The sequence below is a fragment of the Rhyacophila brunnea genome, unplaced genomic scaffold (assembly GCF_057557595.1).
Source record: "Rhyacophila brunnea isolate RB1 unplaced genomic scaffold, BYU_Rbru_1.0 scaffold_16, whole genome shotgun sequence".
Classification (NCBI taxonomy): domain Eukaryota; kingdom Metazoa; phylum Arthropoda; class Insecta; order Trichoptera; family Rhyacophilidae; genus Rhyacophila; species Rhyacophila brunnea.
The window spans coordinates 22,780,164-22,799,594 of NW_028232816.1; the positions used below are offsets into that span (position 1 = coordinate 22,780,164).

Here is a 19,431-nt window from a genome sequence, read left to right on the forward strand (position 1 = left end):
TTTAATCTCTACCGTTTTTAAATGACTGTACAAAAGAATTGCAATTACGCACTGGTTTACGCGAACACGTGTAATATGACCTTGTGTTGAACGGATTCGATGAAAAATTCGTTCATTAATATTCAAATAATGCCATAAAGAGTGGAATACCTCGTTGTCAGAAGAGTCAAAACTATAGGTACTTAATTATATAATTACTATTAGATATACTTGGATTCATATTAGATACTTCTGAAAGGTTTATCTCCTTATTCTATTATCCAAAGACATTTTGAAAAATGCACGCGTTTCTTATTTAAATGCCGTTTTGTTGATTTCTAAACGATTTCACTTCAAGTCCCGAACTTACTTTGACTTGAATCTAGCACAATCTTATAAAACTCGACATGTATCACTTTTAAAAACGCGTTTTCTATCCGTCACCATACTTTTTTTAATCTTGCCGTCCATCTGCCACACATTAATTTTAATGTCGCTTAATATTTAATCGATATAAAATATCATAAATTACAATTATTAAAATGCTACAAAACTATTCAAATCTGATATCGCCACATTAGTGTACGTGTAGCTTAAACAAGAAATAAATGCATTTTCCTCGCTAATTACTACGTAAATTTAATCTAAAAACACGACACTGGAACTTATCAGATGTCAATATAAAATAGGAGAATGATTGTTAATTGTTTTCTTTCGCGAACCGATTATAACTTTATTTGACATCGCAGTATATTTTTCAAATTTAGAATTTCGTAGAAAACATTGATAAATAGTGTGACATTTCTATTAGCATAAATAATCAATTAAGACATTTAAATATTGTAATGTGAGTTTCTATAATATGTATACTCATTACTAACAAAAATAATAGAGAATTTTAATACTTCTATCAATAGATAATTTTAGAGTTAATTTAGAAAATTACATTATAATGATATACTAATATGTATTACATATTTCCATATAAAATTTAATATTAATTATATTACAATAATGTTTCTTTTTCTTTAATATTGTAAATATGTAAATAATGACATTACGCATACGTATTGTTTGGTTTTTTATTTTTTACAACCTGTGAGTAAAATACATGCTTATTGACACATTTATTCAATTTTGACAATTTTAAGTCCCTACTACTTTTCCATTTTTGTATGTGATAAAAATAATAACATTTTTATTTCCTCACCCCGAAAATTTGTTAAATAATAAATTAAGCATATTCTATTTAATGCAGTAGTATTATTAAGTAATTACTAATTTTAAAATAAAATACCGTTTTCGCTCCTAACCAAAGCATGACATTATTATGAACCCACCGCTTCAGAGAAGTAATTATCTTAAAATGCCTTTTACGAGAAATAGTTTTTTTTTTCATTTTTTCAAACTAATGAGATTTTGTCCATTGAATAAACATAAAATATTATTTGTGCTGCAATAATCTAAATGTATGAAAAATAAGACTATCCTGTCAATTAAATCGTGTCAAATTGAGCAAAGATCCATATTAAAAAACTAAGACTCTATCCAAACTACCTCCTGCAAAGAGTAATTAAGCGTACAAAGTCAATGAATCTCATGGTAATTAGACTTATTTCTAGTATATTAGGACGCCAAGTGACCTGCAAGGTCTAGCAAAGTAGCTGGCTTTGCTAGTATTATGTAAATACCGGTGTATTATTAATAGCAGAGAAAGGGTATAGTTAATTTAATCGATCATATTATTTTGATTTATTACAAAATTAAAACAAACAGTATGTGAGAATGGTAGTGTATTCATGCTAAAGATAATTTATTCTAAGCAAATAAAGATTATTTATCACGCAATGTATTGTACCACAAACTCGGCAACAGTGAAAATTTTCGGTTCAATATTTTACAAAATAAAAGTCTATGAAAAACTAATTGAAAATTTATTCGTTCGACTGAAAATTGTTTCGGAAAATTATGTTTGTCTCTCTATGAAAAACTAACTGTCTGTGAAGCTTCTCACGCTAGGCAACTCAAATTATTGTAAAATGTAAATTATTTACACAGTCTACTGAGTATTGTAACACATTTGTACAAATTATTTTTTTATTGAATTGTAATCATTATAATTTTATGTTACAAATTGGAAATCTCTTTTTGAGCAACTTGTTTAGTAGTATTTTCTTAAAAGTATTTAAATGGTTAAATAATATAACAAATGTTAATAGGCCATGTGAAGAAAACAAAGTTTATAATCTTATTTCAGTGAAAATATTTCTTATGTTTAACATTATTATATTGAAACTTATCAAGTGAACGATTACTTGAGATACTAACTTGAGTAATACATATTATTTAATCAATGGCAACGAGACCTGTGGGAACCAAGCATTGTCAGAATAAATCCGCGCCATAGGTGTTGATCTCAAAGATATTATTTAATTATTTTAATGTACATTTTCACAGGCAATCAGCGGTATAAATTATTGCTTATTCAATGAAAAATACTGGTGGCAAAAATATATTTTTATTAGATGCATTTTCTTAACATACAAACTCACGCGCATCCAGTTACTATTTACAAATAAGAATTTTATCTCAATTAATATTTTATTATGTTTAAAATGCATTTTTCACGCTGTCAGGCAATACTCAATAAAGTTGGTTGACCGAAATTCATGGGATATTAAGTGTCAGCATTATTTAAATGTAAAAGTTTCAATACATAGCCTACCATGTCTGAATGGAATTAATGTCACTCTGTAACATAGTGCCTCGGGTTTAACATCTCACTCCGCTTTTATCTTATATACGTGTATAACTTTAACTCCTTTACTTATATCATTGTAATCAATATATAAATTTGCAACCCCCATCCACACTACAAGTCTTCACATCACATAATCATCATATCCTCTACACCTTCAATACTAAATATCTGTATCTTAAAGGTAATGTATATTTAGTAAAAAAAATACAACTTAAGTTTTTAGTAGACTAACGAGCTTTAACAAGATTTCTAGGACTACGTTACAAATAGAATCAAAAAATGAATTGGGCCAGAGTGATATAATTATGATAAAATTGATTAAAACATCTGTGACTAACTATTTTTGGTAAATCGGACATTAGGCACACTGGCTTTGAGATATAGATATTATATTTGTTTATACTTTACTCAGTAGCAAAGAGTGGTAATGAGATGTGACACAAAAACGCACACTAAACTTTGTCAGTCATACGTGTTTTTATTGAACTAAAAATACAAAATGCAAATGGTGCTGATTAGTTATTAAAATTCATACCCTATCTAAGCCAAATCAACCGTATATGGAGCTCTGAGAACATATGTTTTCGGTGGATACTGGGTGTGCGGTGGTACGACTTTATAAGTAACGAGGATATGAGAGAACCCACTAAGCAGCCGTCCATAGGCAACGTCTGATATAGTTCGGCCATGAACTGCGTATGCCAAAAAAGAAGATCAACCTGACTTGTCGTTCATCAAGTCAACTGGATTCCAGCGTTTCTGAAGACCATTAAATACTATCTATATAGATACAGTGGAGTTATGATAAACTGGTATGACCTAGAATGATGCAAAAAGATTGGCTAGCGACAGGAGTTCTTGAAGACGTGGTGTTAATATGCTCCAGCTATAGGGTGGATATGGCCAAAGTAAACCAAATCACAATATATTAAAAAAAAATTCTTCTGTCTATAAAATATCTGAAAAATATATGATTTGATAGCATAATTTTATCATTTTACCTTTTATCAATAATTATGGATTAGATAAGGCAGGGCTTAATTGAATTTTAAAAACTAACCAACACTGTCTGCAATTTTTAGTATTAATTCAATGAATACAATTGAATGTGTCTGAAGATGATTAGTGTGCACTAGTTATGTCAAACCTCCAAAGCTTACATGTAACCTTTGCTACTACTTTACTGTAATAGTACATAATATGGTTGGAGAATCATTAGCAGTTACAAATATAATTTATTCTATTGGCTGAATATTTTATGTAAATCTGCCAAATTTTGACTAAACCCTTATTTTTCATGGATTTATTCATAATATAATAGTAATGCACCACATAAAGTCTAAATTGCAACTCGTGATTTATGATGCTTATAAATCAACGCCACTCGCTTACGTGGTTGCATGAACAACAATGTACTTAGTATTTAATAGTAGATTTGGCAGAATGTGTAATTGTTGAATAACACTCCTTTCTTAGTAACACTTAGTAATAAGTATTATGTACCCACGGTAGCCGAGTTGAGAGCAGTATTATATGACTGTCATAGGTTTAACTCTAAAACTGGGTAAAAATATAAACATATGTTATTTTTTCAATGTGAATTTATTTAGTAAAACGACTCGAAATTGTTAAAAAAACCATTATAATATGTACAAAAATAATCTAGCATAAACTTCGTCGAGGACCAAAAATGATAACTATTTACTTATATTAATATAAAATGTTTACAAAAATCAAATTAAGTATACTATTGAGTGATGTTAGGTGACATTATCATTTTTAATTGTAGATAGATATATTGTTAATAATTTTCAATGTAGTAGGTGACTTGAAACTTTATTTGAACTATTCGCTCAGCCTTTATTAAGAATGTCCAAAATGGGGAAAAAAATCAAGGATTAATATTAATTAAAACATGCATGTACTGTAAATAAATACACACATGTCCTAATTACACACATTAATTGCAAATTGAAAACGTGAATTTAAACCGATGTAAGCTAGTGCCTGACTTACAGTTTACCAATTTATAATTGTGTACATAAATAAAACTACAGTTATATTGATATAAGTGGCAATGGAAATGATAGAAATTAGTAATTAAAATAAATGTATAGCTATATATATATATAGTATTATTTTACTTAGATTTAATATTATATTATGTATATGTATGTTATGTATATGTATGTTATGAATATATATTTATATTATGTTATGTATTTGACCCCCCAGTGGCCGCGCGGCTTCAGCGTTGGACTATATAACGCCGTGGGTCCCAGGTTCGAATCTTGGATCTGGCAAGTATACATATTGTTTTTCAATTTGTGTGTGAGTTAAGGTATGGATCTAATAGGTTGGGCAAGTGGCTGACATCTATTTCTCGTAAAAAAAAAAAAATCTGTTAATACAAACCTCTACTCTGTGGAGGCCCATATGATCCTATTAGGATCGGACATGGTCTGGATTGATATGTATATATGTTTATATTATGTATTGAGTATAATGGTTTGTTGTAGATAGGGTTGGAAGAGGAATGTTGGAATACTTATCTATTGCTGGAGATATTAATGTTTTTTTTTTATATGCGGAGTAATACTGTAAGAAGAAAGGTTTCTTTGTATAGAAGAAGTGTTAATTGGTACGTTTTGCAAAAGCACCGATACAACTACTGCCATCGATCGGCTTGATAACTTGTATCCATATTTTGCTTCATCAATTTAAATGTAACTTTTTGGTGCAATTACATATTTAAAATGAGATAAATAATTAACCATAACTTTCGTGGCAGTAAAAAATAACGGACAAAAGAATGCAAAGAAGACCTTAAATTAGCAGTAGAGCGACCCTGCCTGACGATAGTGATAACAATATAATATATTGGCATTCATTCTCTTTTAACATATTTACATGATATATGATTTTAAACGCAAGATGTAATATATACCATTTTCACCGAGGGTTAACCTATTTGACCTAAACAGAGTCAAATACGACCGATGTCTGCTATCCGGTGTGATCTATTTCAAGGCATTCCAACCCTTATCCCGTCGTGCTATTCAGCTATTGCTGTATACTATCTCATCAACACGTCGGCTGGATTGATAGGTATGTTATAATACGTTTTTGGATGAATCGATTTAGTGACGAAAGTGATAAATTGCTCGGTGTCAAATTAAATATTTCAAAATAAATAAAGCTTTATAAACTCGACGTATTCATTTTTATTCTGTCTTGTTTGTTAGCTTAATATTAATTAATAAGGTATTGGTGGGGTTTTTCAAAGTCCCATACTTAGCTAATCAAAATGATTTATTGACAAAGTATACGACAGAATAACCAGCTCTAAAACGTATAACATTGAATTTAGTATTGTGGAATATTATATCTGAAATATTATATTATTAGATTTTAAGCATATTCTGTAAACTTATCGGTTTTTAGAAATATATACCTCATAGATAATACAAAATCTGTGTTTTAGGTAATCTCCGCCAAGCGAAAGAATAAAAATTAATACGAATATATTTTATAAAATTAAAGAATATCTGAACTCACGTAATATATAATAATAAAATAAATAATCCACTCTCCACGAGGCACGTGACGTTTAAGTCATATCAAAGTTTTCCATATCAGTTGAATTGATATTGCGTTAATATTCAGATCACATGGCAAGCTCTTGCTTTTATAATGAGTTCATCTTATTCATGAGAAGTATGCTCGCTGAAATATTGACTTCGTGACTGGAAGATTATTAAACGTCATATATGTCTGTGTACTTTTCGAAATTTAAATATCAAAATGGCTACTCGTTGATACTATATTATGAATTCGGAATGTCTACTGCCGCAAACTTCCTAGGAACTATGTTGCGAGTAAACGGTTTAAAATATAAAGCAATACATCGTATTTAAAGAAAACTCACTCTTGAATTTTATAGCTACAATATTTTTAAAATACTTTAATATCAGTGATGAAGGCTGGAAATAGGTTGTAAAGATTCGACATAAATAGTGCACATTAAACTTTGTCAGTAATACTAATTATTATTTGTTTTTATTATATTATGAATAAAGTAAATACTATTATGTAGAAAATATTGTAGGTATGTGCGTATAGTAGGTAAAAGTCACTGCACTTTACAGATTAATACCTCGATTCAAAATTAGAACGGATAGTTGCCAGTCGTAACATAAAATAAAATATCACAGTTGCATGATATGAGAAATTTTTGTAGTGATTATTGAGAACATCGTTAGTTGAAGCAATCATTGTGCCCAGAATGCGATGGTTATGGCTATTATTATAAGTCCCCATTCGGTATAATTTTTATTATTTTATTATTTTTTTGAGGCTGTTGGGGCCTGCGGTAAGAATATGCCTGATGATTCATATCTCGAGATAACTAACTCTTGGAAGATGACATAAATTATATAATAATATGTCACTTAAAAAAAATATTTTGGAGTTAGGAAAAGTGTTATGTTAGAATAGCTCTGATGTAGCAACATCCTTAACCATATAACTCAACAAAAAAAGGAGAAAAGCATTATTAATCGTTTTTGGTCATATTTTTATAGTATGAAAGATCTATTTATATATACGAAGGGTTTCCTTCAAAATTTTTGTAAAAAGTTAAATATAAAAATGTAATAATGTCGAAATTCGAAAAAAAATGCGGAAAAGCTTCTAAGCTAAGAAAACTTGTCTTTTACTCGTAAAGCTATTGCATGCGCAGGTTTAAGTATCGATTCTGCAAATTTTATTATTTATAGAGGGGTAGATAGAAGGTTATCGCGGAATTGGAAGAAAGGAAATATGCCGGGTAAGGAAGGATATGTACATAGTAAAGTGAAGCGGCGAATACAAGCGATTAACTTGCTTAGTTGGCGTATATACATCTAACATGCTGCTTTTGGTAACTAGACGTAAACCGCGTTATTTTGATTGCTTCGTTTCACACTGAACGTATACTAAGAATAATTAATATCTGCTCTTGTATGAGTAACCATTTTATAATTTTTTTCATGATTAAAATTAACAAAATCGAATGGGCTTAAATTTTGAATCTACTATCAAACATATATGAAAAATGTTACCCATTTTAATTAATTAGTACAAATGTTTTCCAAGATTCAAATTTTTTTCACTAAACCGTAATAATTATCGGTTGTGTAATAAAAATTAGCAAGTCTTCTTTTTCTTTACGGTTTTTTCTTGATAACCAAACTGCAATATCATATCCTGGACCAATAATATAAGATTGCTAATTCTATGCACATTAAGTCACTTACTAAAATTATGTAGTCAATAAAACCTATTTAAACCAACGGTTTGCGAGCAAAACTGTATTTTTCTCGCATTACGAGTCAGAGTAGAAAATATTCTTTATTGCAAAAAATATATACCGAAAACTATTTTGCATTTAATGGCAACCATTAAAAAAAAGTAAAAAAATAGTCCTGGTTGGGCCATTTATATCCCCATTCCACTCCTTATTTCCTCATCCACCTCCTAATCCCCAGTGTTATTATCCCCAGACAATCAATAAGCAATTACGGGTCATGAGAGATGGTGTCACAAAGAACATTCAGTTGCATCTTGATAGCGGGCGTGAGTGGGCTTCTATTAGCTTTCCGTCGCTTAAGTGATTGACTCAATAGATACAGACGCATTCAGAATCTATCATCATCATTCATACACATCTAATCCATAAAACTGTGTCACAAAGTGCGTTAGTGTACGAACTGGGTGACCCAAAACTACAATACCGTGCAAGTAAAAGTTAAAACCAGACCACGGAGCCATCATACATCATCAAAAAGGTCAGTTTCTGGCATTCTGTTCCATCGCCCCCACCCCTAGATTCGACCTCCTCATCTTCCCTCAAAATAATTACAGTCCACTTAAAAAGGTCAACCAAGTCCATTTATAAAATCATTGACGTGGAATGAAAAAAATAGATGCTATTAATTAACTCCATACAACAGATTAATAAGATATAAAATAAATATGAAAGCCAGTTGCTATAGACCAAAATTTTAACGGCAGTGGAACACTTAACGATGACAATAATGTTAAGCATTTGAAAAACAAAGCCATATAAATGTCCCCAAATTATACCAAAATTGAATACGCGTTACGTTTAGATGACAGACTAATAAATATTGAAAATATCATATTTTTTAAAAAGTTTTGAAGATAAGAACTTTCATGCATTCTTCTTTCTGTGTTCTTATGAATGTATACATGAAAAATTAATTGATTTCACCATACTATTGTTTCTTAATATATGAAGGTATGCATATGGACGAATACTAACATGTGAATGCCTGAAATTTTATCGAAGAGAAGTTTTAAACTTACAATTATTGTAAATTTATGCAATGCTTATCCTTACGCCGTTGAAATTGTTGATTTAGTATAACTTTGATAAACAAGCGACGTGTTTATCATTAGAACGTCTTAGCTAAATCTAACTTATCGCCGACATTATTCTGCATTTGGCCATATGAATATAAGGTGTGTAAAGTGTGTAAATACTATTATTTCCGTTTAATGATAATTATATTATTAAAATTCTTTAGAAAAAAGCATTAAATTAGTCCATATATTTTATTGTATATTGTCATAAGATGTCAATGATTTGAATCAATGCTCGTAGATTAAATCAATGTGTATCATCTCGCTCAAAATTCAGTCTGTGACAGGTCTAGGGATCATCAGAAACAGCATCACAATTTTTCCCACGTTACAACGCATATGTTCAGATCAACATATTATTTATAATATAATCAAATTAATCTGTTATTATAAGTACCCTCACATGTTTTCTGATCACCGTGTTATCTTTACACCAAACTTCACAATGATAACACCTGACGTGATATATAAATAATTAATACTATATTCATGTGGAAAATTGAATAAGTTATAATAATATTGTGTTACACATAAATATTATCACAATGCTATGATATAATTTCACTACGAGGAGAGTCCTGTAGAGTTTCGTTAAATCAGGTCTGTCAACAACAGAGTTATAAGTTTTTTCGTGTTGAAACGCACAATAATTTCATATTAATATCTTTATATAATAAACTCAAATAAATCTAATATTGAAAGTGTCCTCACGTGTTTAATCGGTTCTCCTTGCAACCAAATTACAAAAACGTGTTGTTATACATCAATAATCTATTTAGATGTACCTAAAATATTTTTAAAAATCGGTGTGTGTACTATGTACGCGCGTTAGAAGTTATACTTCTTTGGCGTAACAAAATAAAAACAAAACTTGTTATAAGCTAGATTCTTTGACTAGCTCTTAATTATCTTGTTAAATTACACACTCAAGAAAAATGACCGCTTATTGAAATGTCGTTGGTTTATTTCTATACACTTTAACTTATAAAATGGTTTCTCATTGTTTTTATTTTTAAAGTGCACGCTGACGTTTATTCCGTTTGTTGACGTAAGGAATTGCAAATAGCCGACAACAATAAATTCGCTGCCTAGGCAACGGAACAATTCTAAACAATAACATTATACTGTATAATCGTTAAGATTGCAGTATCATACTGTGGCGTAAAGGTAGTGCGTTCGGCTGATAACCGAACAATCAGTGCTTCGAATCCAATCGAGTACGTTTTTTTTCGTGTGAAAAAATAAATTAGGTGTTACATGTCACACGCCAAAAATAAACTCTGATCTGATTTCCCAAATGCACCAAAAGAAGTATAACTACAATAAAAAAAGTATAATGTACTTGGTACAATAAATACAAGACATACAATATATTCTATGCAATATGCCATCGTAATTAGTAATTCTTCTACTGACCTGACATACGTATGTACCATTGTCCCTCTTCTGAACATATTTTATCTGCAACGTCCATTCTTCAGAGCTGTCACCATGGAGGATCTGTATGAAAAACATAAAACAAGTCAATATAAATCTTCTGTAGCATTATTTATTTTATCCGTCGCTTTCTAGAGAGAGAGAGATAGAAATTGAGAAAGAAAGAGAACCACAGACTTTATAATAAACGATTCTCAATTGTTTTACAGTTTAAGTGATTCAGATGAAAAAGAGTAATTAAAAACCATTTCTGTTATTTTTTCTTGGAGAGATTAAGATAATTGCCGCAGAGGAAAGTTTTTACATTGCTAGATGGAGAAAAAGATTTTAAATTAGACCGCAAAAACAACGGACTTAAGAAATGATTATAAAATAATAAAAAAATATGGGTTGGAAAATTTAATGCACCCACAGTATTACAAAGTCAATTAAATCATAAAAAATACAGAAATGTAAGAGTTTTCTTCCTTTGGTATATAAATTGTCTTAATACATACTAATTGTTCTGAGTTTTACAAGTGTTATTGTTTCAAAATCTTTGTAATGATGGCAGACTCGTTAATTTTAATATTATTATATTATATACATACATATCTAAAATAAATTCTTTTATTCAACGAATAATTTACATAATTTGAGAATATAACATTCCATAATATATTGAACATAAATAACTTAAAATCACCTCAGATAATATTATATACCCACTAGATAAGCAGTTATAAGAGTGTCAAGTAAGATAAATTAATTTAAATTATTGCAATTAGATAGGAGGCTCGTAGCTTAATTGGTCAAATTATATAGGTGCGATACTAGTAAATATACTGGTTTAAATTCCCTCGAGAATCGTATTTTTTTCAAATGTGATTTTTTCTAGTAGGTATACCTATATCTGCGGTGTTTTCAAGTTATGAAATATGTTACATGCATATCTATTTTTTGTTATAATTAATTGATATAATTAAAAATTTAGTGTACATATTTATTTGAAATTGAATATTTAATTATAATATTATACAATACTGTATGGTAGGTACATGAAATTTTGCAGAAACTACTCAACCTTTTTCAATATTTCATTGCTTCAATGAAAGACTGGGTCAAAAGATGAATATTATTATTTATTAGTTATTATAAAAACAACTGAAAGTTAAACAAGCAAGCCAAGTGTAGAACTCCTAGATTATGAAAAGTATCTCAATAAGTCACCGGTTGAATAACATTATATTATAAAAAAAGTAAAAAAAATAATAAGCTATATGAGGGGTAGGACTAATAAGATGGTTTTTATTGTAAAAAATCCAAAATTTTCGTAGTTTAAGTTTATTTTAAAATTTTGAATGACTTAAATTTTGTACTATTTTATTTAAGTCTTTTTTTTACGAAACGGAGTTCGCCTATTTGCATATTTTTTAGGCACTAAGCTGAATTACCAATGGTAGATTTTACACTGATGTCAGTATGTTTAATGACTTAAATAAAATAATATAATACTTAAATCAATTTAAATTTAAATTTAGATTTAAATTCCATCAAGTACACATAGTCGAAAGTATTAATTTTAAGAAATTATATATTATATTAATATGTACATACGTTTGTTTTCAATAACAAGAAATAATATTATACAGTATTAAAATTATCTGTATAATATAGACATTTTAAAGTTTTTGTTTTATTACATCCACGATAATACGAAACGATAACGATAACGATAACTCGTAAAATTAAAATAAAATCATCAAAATTTTGTAATATAAAATATATATTATTTAGTAGAACAATACATTTATTAAGATTATATAAGATAATATTACAATATTTATTAAAGCAATTAGGTACTATTATAATCCATCTAACGTTTATGTTGATATTGATATATTTCATGGAAATGTTTCCAAACAACGTTACATAATTACTATTGAAATTGGTCATAAGTGCTCAAAATGTTTGATGTATCCAATTACTTACGGAAAACCAAACAGTCTTATCACAATACACAATACTGCATAGTAAATAAAAATTAGTCAAAAAATAAGAATTTAACGACAATAATTACATAATCTAAATGCAATTGATAAACAACCACATTTTAACTACAGTGTTAGGATCTCCAAGTTAATTATTTTGTCGATATGACCTATTAATTGCCGGAATGCTCATGAATGTGATTTATCATCGTTACCTTCAAATTGATTTGCATTTAAAAAAACCCAATAATCTGTATTATTAAGGCATCATTGTATTTTTTTTAAGAATACCTAGTAAAATACTTTATTCTGAAATTGTTTAAAACAATATTTTCATTTTATAGGAGGTGAATAAGGAAGCTTTTTATGTTCGAAGTTTGCATTGAGTTAGCTGTAGATAATCTTTAAGAAAATTCAATTAAATATTCTTCAACAACTAACTAGAAGGTATAAGAAATGATAAAATTGGATGTTGGACAAATAAATTATTATTATTCGAATTAGATAATATCAAATCTATAATTTTTAATGAACTATTTCTTTTAGTCAATGAATAACTCACAAGATTTAAGAATGTACCATTTTTATATTTTTATTATAGCTCCTTTTTAATAATCTTCTTTGAATCTTTTGTATTTTAAATATATTCCACTTAAGAATAAAAAAAAAAAAAAAATTCACACGAAAAATATATTTTTTTGCCGAATTTGAAAGGTCTTGAGTTACTTACTATTGCCACAGAATGTAGTTATTACAATTTACGATTTTGTTTGCATATCCTGTATAATTTTGCAAAAAAAAACAAATAACCGGTTTTTGGTTAAAACGACGATAAGATGTTTTTCATCCACTTAATGTCAAAAATCATTTTTAATAAGAATTAGCAGTTAATTTTATGGAAATTATTACGTTTGTTCAATTATAAATTGAAATAATTGTTTAATCCAAAAAACTTTGAAAAAGAAGATATTTATTTAAGAAGTAATAAATTCGTTCTGTGATTTGCTATACTAAAACTTCTCGATTAAAAATGTAAGGAATGTACTTACTTGGAACCGTTCGTCATTGGTGAATGTAAACATGCCGGATGAGAGAATATGCCAATCCCGTCGTCGCACCCAGGACACTTGCTGTGAGAGAAAAAGAAAAAAGAACAAATAAGACATTAAAAGTCAGCCATAAACTCCTAATTGAATCGGAGATTTGAAGAGAGAATGCGCCATTTTTATCGAGATTTAAAAAAACAAAAGTCGCTGCAAGGGAGAGCTTTGTAAAAAGCTCATGTTTAAGCTTGCCGTTGATTATAAAATTCATTGGGTGTATCTACCCACTCATTGGCGTATCGCGCAATGAGGATTTATGTTCCCAGAGGAAATGGAATAATATAACATTGTTTTTACGACTTACGCGTTGACACTTTGATAATTTATCTGAAAGCATTTTTAAAACAATGCAAAGTTATAATATATTTTTTTTCATCTCTACACCAGATGGGGCCATAATATGATCCCCAAATGTAAAAGTCATTTAAAACCATTTTATGATGATTGGGTTGAAATCACTAATTTAATCTTTATTTTTATATTCAAACGATGGAAAGGAATACTTGATACATATTATCAATATTAGAAATGTGATGAAATGAAATGAAATATATTAAGAGTTTATGAAAATCAATTAATATTATAATAGTATAAATATATAAGATAGTTATATCCCTTATCGTATTTTATTTTATTTTTACCATTTCTGTAATATATTACACGATTAAAGTGATTTGATGCCTTCACGTATCAATTTAAAACTAAATCCACTATCATTAAAATATTTTTACTAATTATGCTTTTATTAACCACTTCTTTAAATACGAAGTACGGTATATAACAGGATGAGTAAGTATAATAATATAATAATTCTAGAAGTAGTTATTTTGATTACAACACCACAAGACTGGTGGTGTCATGAAGACTGGTGATGTCATAACAGAAATATATATCGACTAAACAACTAAATTTGTGAAATATAATATTTCTAATGACATGCCAATGTTAAATACAATTCAAATAAGTACATGCTTTCTCAAGTAATATGAATACGTTACATCACAACGTAGCCACGTATCACCCAGAAATGTAACACTGAAATATTTTTATTAATATTATTTTACAATGATATGTTTTTAAGTAAATATGCTTGCTTTTGTTAAAAGTCATATTACCTTTATAAATTTAAATAGTAAAATATTAAATATAAGTATGTAACAATTTATTGATCAGTGGTAAGTATTATTTTTTTAATTTCATTTTAAATAATAAATTGCGTACTCGGTATTCATACAATAATACGCCATAACAAATGTTTCACATATACATTTATCGTAACACAAAATTATAAAACTATTAAAATGAATTTATATGTTTATAATATGTTTGTATTATTTAAATTTTTATAAAAATGCCACATTCTGAATCGTGTGTAGTATTTTTTATAAGATTGAATAAAAATAATATAAACATAATATCTAAAAAGGGTCGGGTATATTTACATCGTCCATTTATTAAATTCGTTTATAATCCAATAAGTACCCACTAACTAAGGATTGAAATACCGGCATTTAAAAACCGGGATTCCAGTATTTATCGATACTGAAAACCGGTTTTTAATATAAAAAATACCGATATTTTCAGTATTAAGAAAGCGGACATGTTCGCTTTTCCGAAAATAAATTTAATGCTACTTCTTAAAATTAGATTCGAAAGCTTTGTGCAACCAAGATGTGATTATTTCTTGTGCAGAAGCTACTTTTTAGAAAATAATCTATCGAAATACAACATTAATCAAACAATTAAAAAAGGTTACGAGAGAGGTAGACTTACATTTCAGATGTCTTGCAATCTTACAGTGATCTATATTATGTTTTAACGAATACCGGTATGAATACCGATATTCAATAATAAATACCAAAATACCGGTATTTATAATTTTATTCTGTATTGCAACCCTATGACTATCATATTTTAGCACGTTTTTATTAGCTTGTCTCTTATTTGTCCGGTACAGATTTTTTCTTGTGTGTCCACTACAAATTTTTTCTTGCTTGTCCAAGATCTGTATTGGACGATTGAAGATTTTTAACTAACTTCCCGACTAGCTAGACATTTGAAACTTTTAGAATATATCAGAACACGACGACATGTATTTTACTAATACTTTCCGCCATCTTTAAGCAGAATTGAATTAATTTTCAGTTAATTCTGTTCTGTATGTTTCGGAAAAAAATCGTTAAAAGTAAAACACTATTATTGGTTACTAAGGGGGTCCTAGCAACTAAATTATTTATATATACGTGCATTTCTATGGAAATCAATATAAAATGTTAAAATGACATTTCAGTATTCTATATTTATTCAGTATTTCTATCAAGTACAAAAAAGTATTTATTAATACATAGAATTGTCAAGTTTATATTATGATTCAACAAAAAATTTTAAAATGTTTTATACAAAAAGTTCTTTTTATGTTGTAATTATTATGTATAATTTTATTAATATACGTGGTAGCTATTAGGTGATAATTATGTAGAGTACAAAAAATGGCGTAAATAATTAATTGACTCTGATAAGAAAAACTCATAATGTGTTATTATTATTAACGATTTTCTAACAATATAAGACAGCGTTGTGTATGAAATATTAATAAAAATATACGTAAATGTACATTCGTATATTATATTCTTGACTGTGTTAAGCTTGCTTTTAGCAAAACCGACTCGACGTCTTAAGGCCAAATTTTCAGAACTAATGACAGACGTAGGCAGACTAATACAGCTGTAATAATACTTCGGTATAATTACAGAGACTTATTTCCACTACGATGAATAAACTTTATGAATTGCTGCTTTGGGCAAGATTGAAAAATACCAATTACTAAATTAGTTTTGAAATCAATTAATGTGTTTTTTTTAATTGATTTAACAAACATTTCAAAATATTAATTGATAATTTGTATTCAAATATTAAGTAGTTTCATTTAGAATGAATGGTGTGAAAATGTAACTATTTGACATAGATATCAACAGTTTTTGATGTTTTTTTTTTTTAAATGTTTTGCAGAAGAGTTTTTAAAAACAGCCTACTTTAGTTATTTATTATTTATATAGACCAGTGTATGCAGCATTTTTTTTATCAATAATTTTACTAAAATATGATGCGTAAATTTATCCATAAAGATAAATCTATACAATAGATCCATGAATAATTTCAGTTGTTTCAAAAAACTCTCTCCTCAAAAATTTCAATTGTAAGGTAGAATAGTTCTGCATTCAGCTAACAAACAGTCAGCAATTCACAGTAGATTCATTCGTTGTTTCGGAAAAAAAGACCAATGATTCCAGCCGTGACTATGATATTTGGCGATCTGGCTATATAATAATAATCAAAAACAGAGGCACTGAATCTCTGTATCCAATGCGTGCGGCGCATAAGGGCGGTTGAACTAAGAGGCTTTTTTAGTTCGGCTTGTCTCTCTGCACTGGCCACCTTTTGATTTTGCGGTAACCGTGGTATTTATTAAATTTACAAGTAGACTTAATAAAATATGATGTTGCTGATGAATTTAAATTGCTCTAACTAAAGGAAGTTCGATGTTATTTTATAGTGTATAAAAATATTATATATTAAACAAAATAATTATTGTTATTTTGACGAATTTAATTTTATGGAATGACACTTAAATATGATAGTCTGTATAATATGAAGAAAACTTCAATTGTTGAAGTGTTTGATGTCAATGATTAATAATTTACGATTATTGCTTTTATATTAGCTTGCTGGATTATTGTAAACGTCTTGATTATCAAAACTCTTAAATTTATCATCGTCATATCATATATAGCTATATATATAATGAAGTAGAGTGCGGAAAGACTGTGTCTTGATGGTTTACAAAAAAGTTTCGATGCTTTAAGTCTTGAACTAAAGAAGAATAGCTCATAATAATATGCTTTGTTCAGGGCTATCTATAGGGCCGGTGTATAATTAAATATTTTAAAATAAATTGTTATAATTGCGTTGCTATAATTATTTAAATTAGTAGGTTGAAAATGTTGAGTACAGTAACACTGTTACTATATGTATTTCAAATATTACTAAGTATGATCATTGAAGGATAGTAGTTACAAAATTAAATATATGAAAGGTTTACTTAGGTACGAGTACTTAGCCTTCTATCTATAAATATGATCCAGAATAGGCTTACATAAATATCAAATAAGTCTCACAAGAGCCATTGTTTATAAAGAATATTTATGATTATGGAAAAAATATTATTATTTATTTTCTTTTATCAAATTAATTAGATACTCGTTCTTTTATATACTATCACATAAATAAATAAACATTCAGTGATTCTCAGTGTTTGAGCACAGAATCTTGGAAAAATATTTGGCCTCATCTAAAAGCATGGCAATGGGTGACGTTGTTATAATTATCAACGCTAGAAGATTTTTGATGAATCTAACGTTGTTAAATTTTTAACACCGATCGTTCATAAAAGTTAAATTATTTATGTATAATATATAGTTTCACAGCATAATTTATAACTATTAAACTGCATATATATATAAAAAAAATATAGAAATTGATTCTTTTTATACAAATGTAAACAAAGCTATTAACCAAGCACATAATACTTTTATAATAATGGGCGACCTAAATGCAAAAATAGGCCAACCCAGACAAGACGAAAACTTAGCTACGGAATCAAACGGGTATGGAGAAAAAAACCAGAGAGGCCAAAGATTAACACTTTGGAGGAGGCCTTCACCCAAAGAGGGGTTCTTATAAACCAAAAAAACTAATTAAATACCATTGTTCAATTTATAAAAATTATCTAATAGTATATACAAAAAAAAAATCTTTATATATATAATTATGTAGGTATTATACAAAAATATAAAAAAAAATTAATAATTAATATTATATAAACTAGAAAATAAATAGATAATACAACCAATATATATATATTTATAAGTTATATATACATTCATTAAATATAGTCATTGAACTGTCATTTACTTTTGTTTTCAAGAAATAAAAAGGTTTTTTACTTTTTTTTTATTATTATTATTATATAATATATATTAAAAAATATGGACAAAATGTAGGTCAGTACAATACCTAGTATCACCGGAGTATTTGGTCACTTCTTTAAAGTTGCCAAATGCTGGAATAATTGAGCAGGGAATAGATAGTACATGAAAACTATATGGTTTATATTAAACGCAATAGAATCTTTACATTGTTATATGAATTAATTATTAAAAGAAATTTTGAGTTTAAGTTAACGATTGTACCGGATGGCGAAGGTTTGGTCCATCTGTGATTTAGAGAAGGCCTCTTTTGGCCATTTTCCTGTTTATGGTGTCATCATGTATCATTTTTTTTGAAATTGAACCTTATTTCAAAAAACAAAATTTATAAAAAAAATGTAACAAAAATATTACAATCACAAATGCAAAAAAAATGCCCTAATTAATATTTTACTTTCAATTTATGAGAAATAAGCATGTATAGTTAAATTTCAGTGTGTTTTAAATGACATTATGATCCGTGTGAGTCAATTGGATGCCCTCTTTTAAATTTCTGTCAAATCGGTTGCATCTTTTTCGTCAAAGAAAATTATCAGTAAGTTATTTGCGACGTGGCGGTCACGTGACATGTAAGTACAAAAAAAATACGAGAAAATGCCTAACATTTAATGATTCACAAGAAAAGTAAAGTGCGGAAAGACCACGATATTGATGGCTTGATACACTACAAAGAGATTTGCGAAAACTAGGAATTATCAACTAAAAAAGGA

At 28.2% G+C, this 19,431-nt stretch overlaps 1 protein-coding gene across 1 annotated transcript in view; it reads right to left on the reverse strand.

Moving 5' to 3' along the window:
* The window catches only part of LOC147074537 (limbic system-associated membrane protein-like), a 307,711-nt gene that overhangs the window by 162,588 nt on the left and 125,692 nt on the right, over positions 1 to 19,431 (reverse strand). The window contains exons 4-5 of the mRNA XM_085943970.1: positions 13,623 to 13,703; positions 10,583 to 10,666 (exon numbers count right to left, since the gene is read on the reverse strand). Of these exons, the coding sequence (XP_085800096.1) occupies positions 10,583 to 10,666; positions 13,623 to 13,703 (165 nt within the window). The remainder of the gene's footprint in view (positions 1 to 10,582; positions 10,667 to 13,622; positions 13,704 to 19,431) is intronic.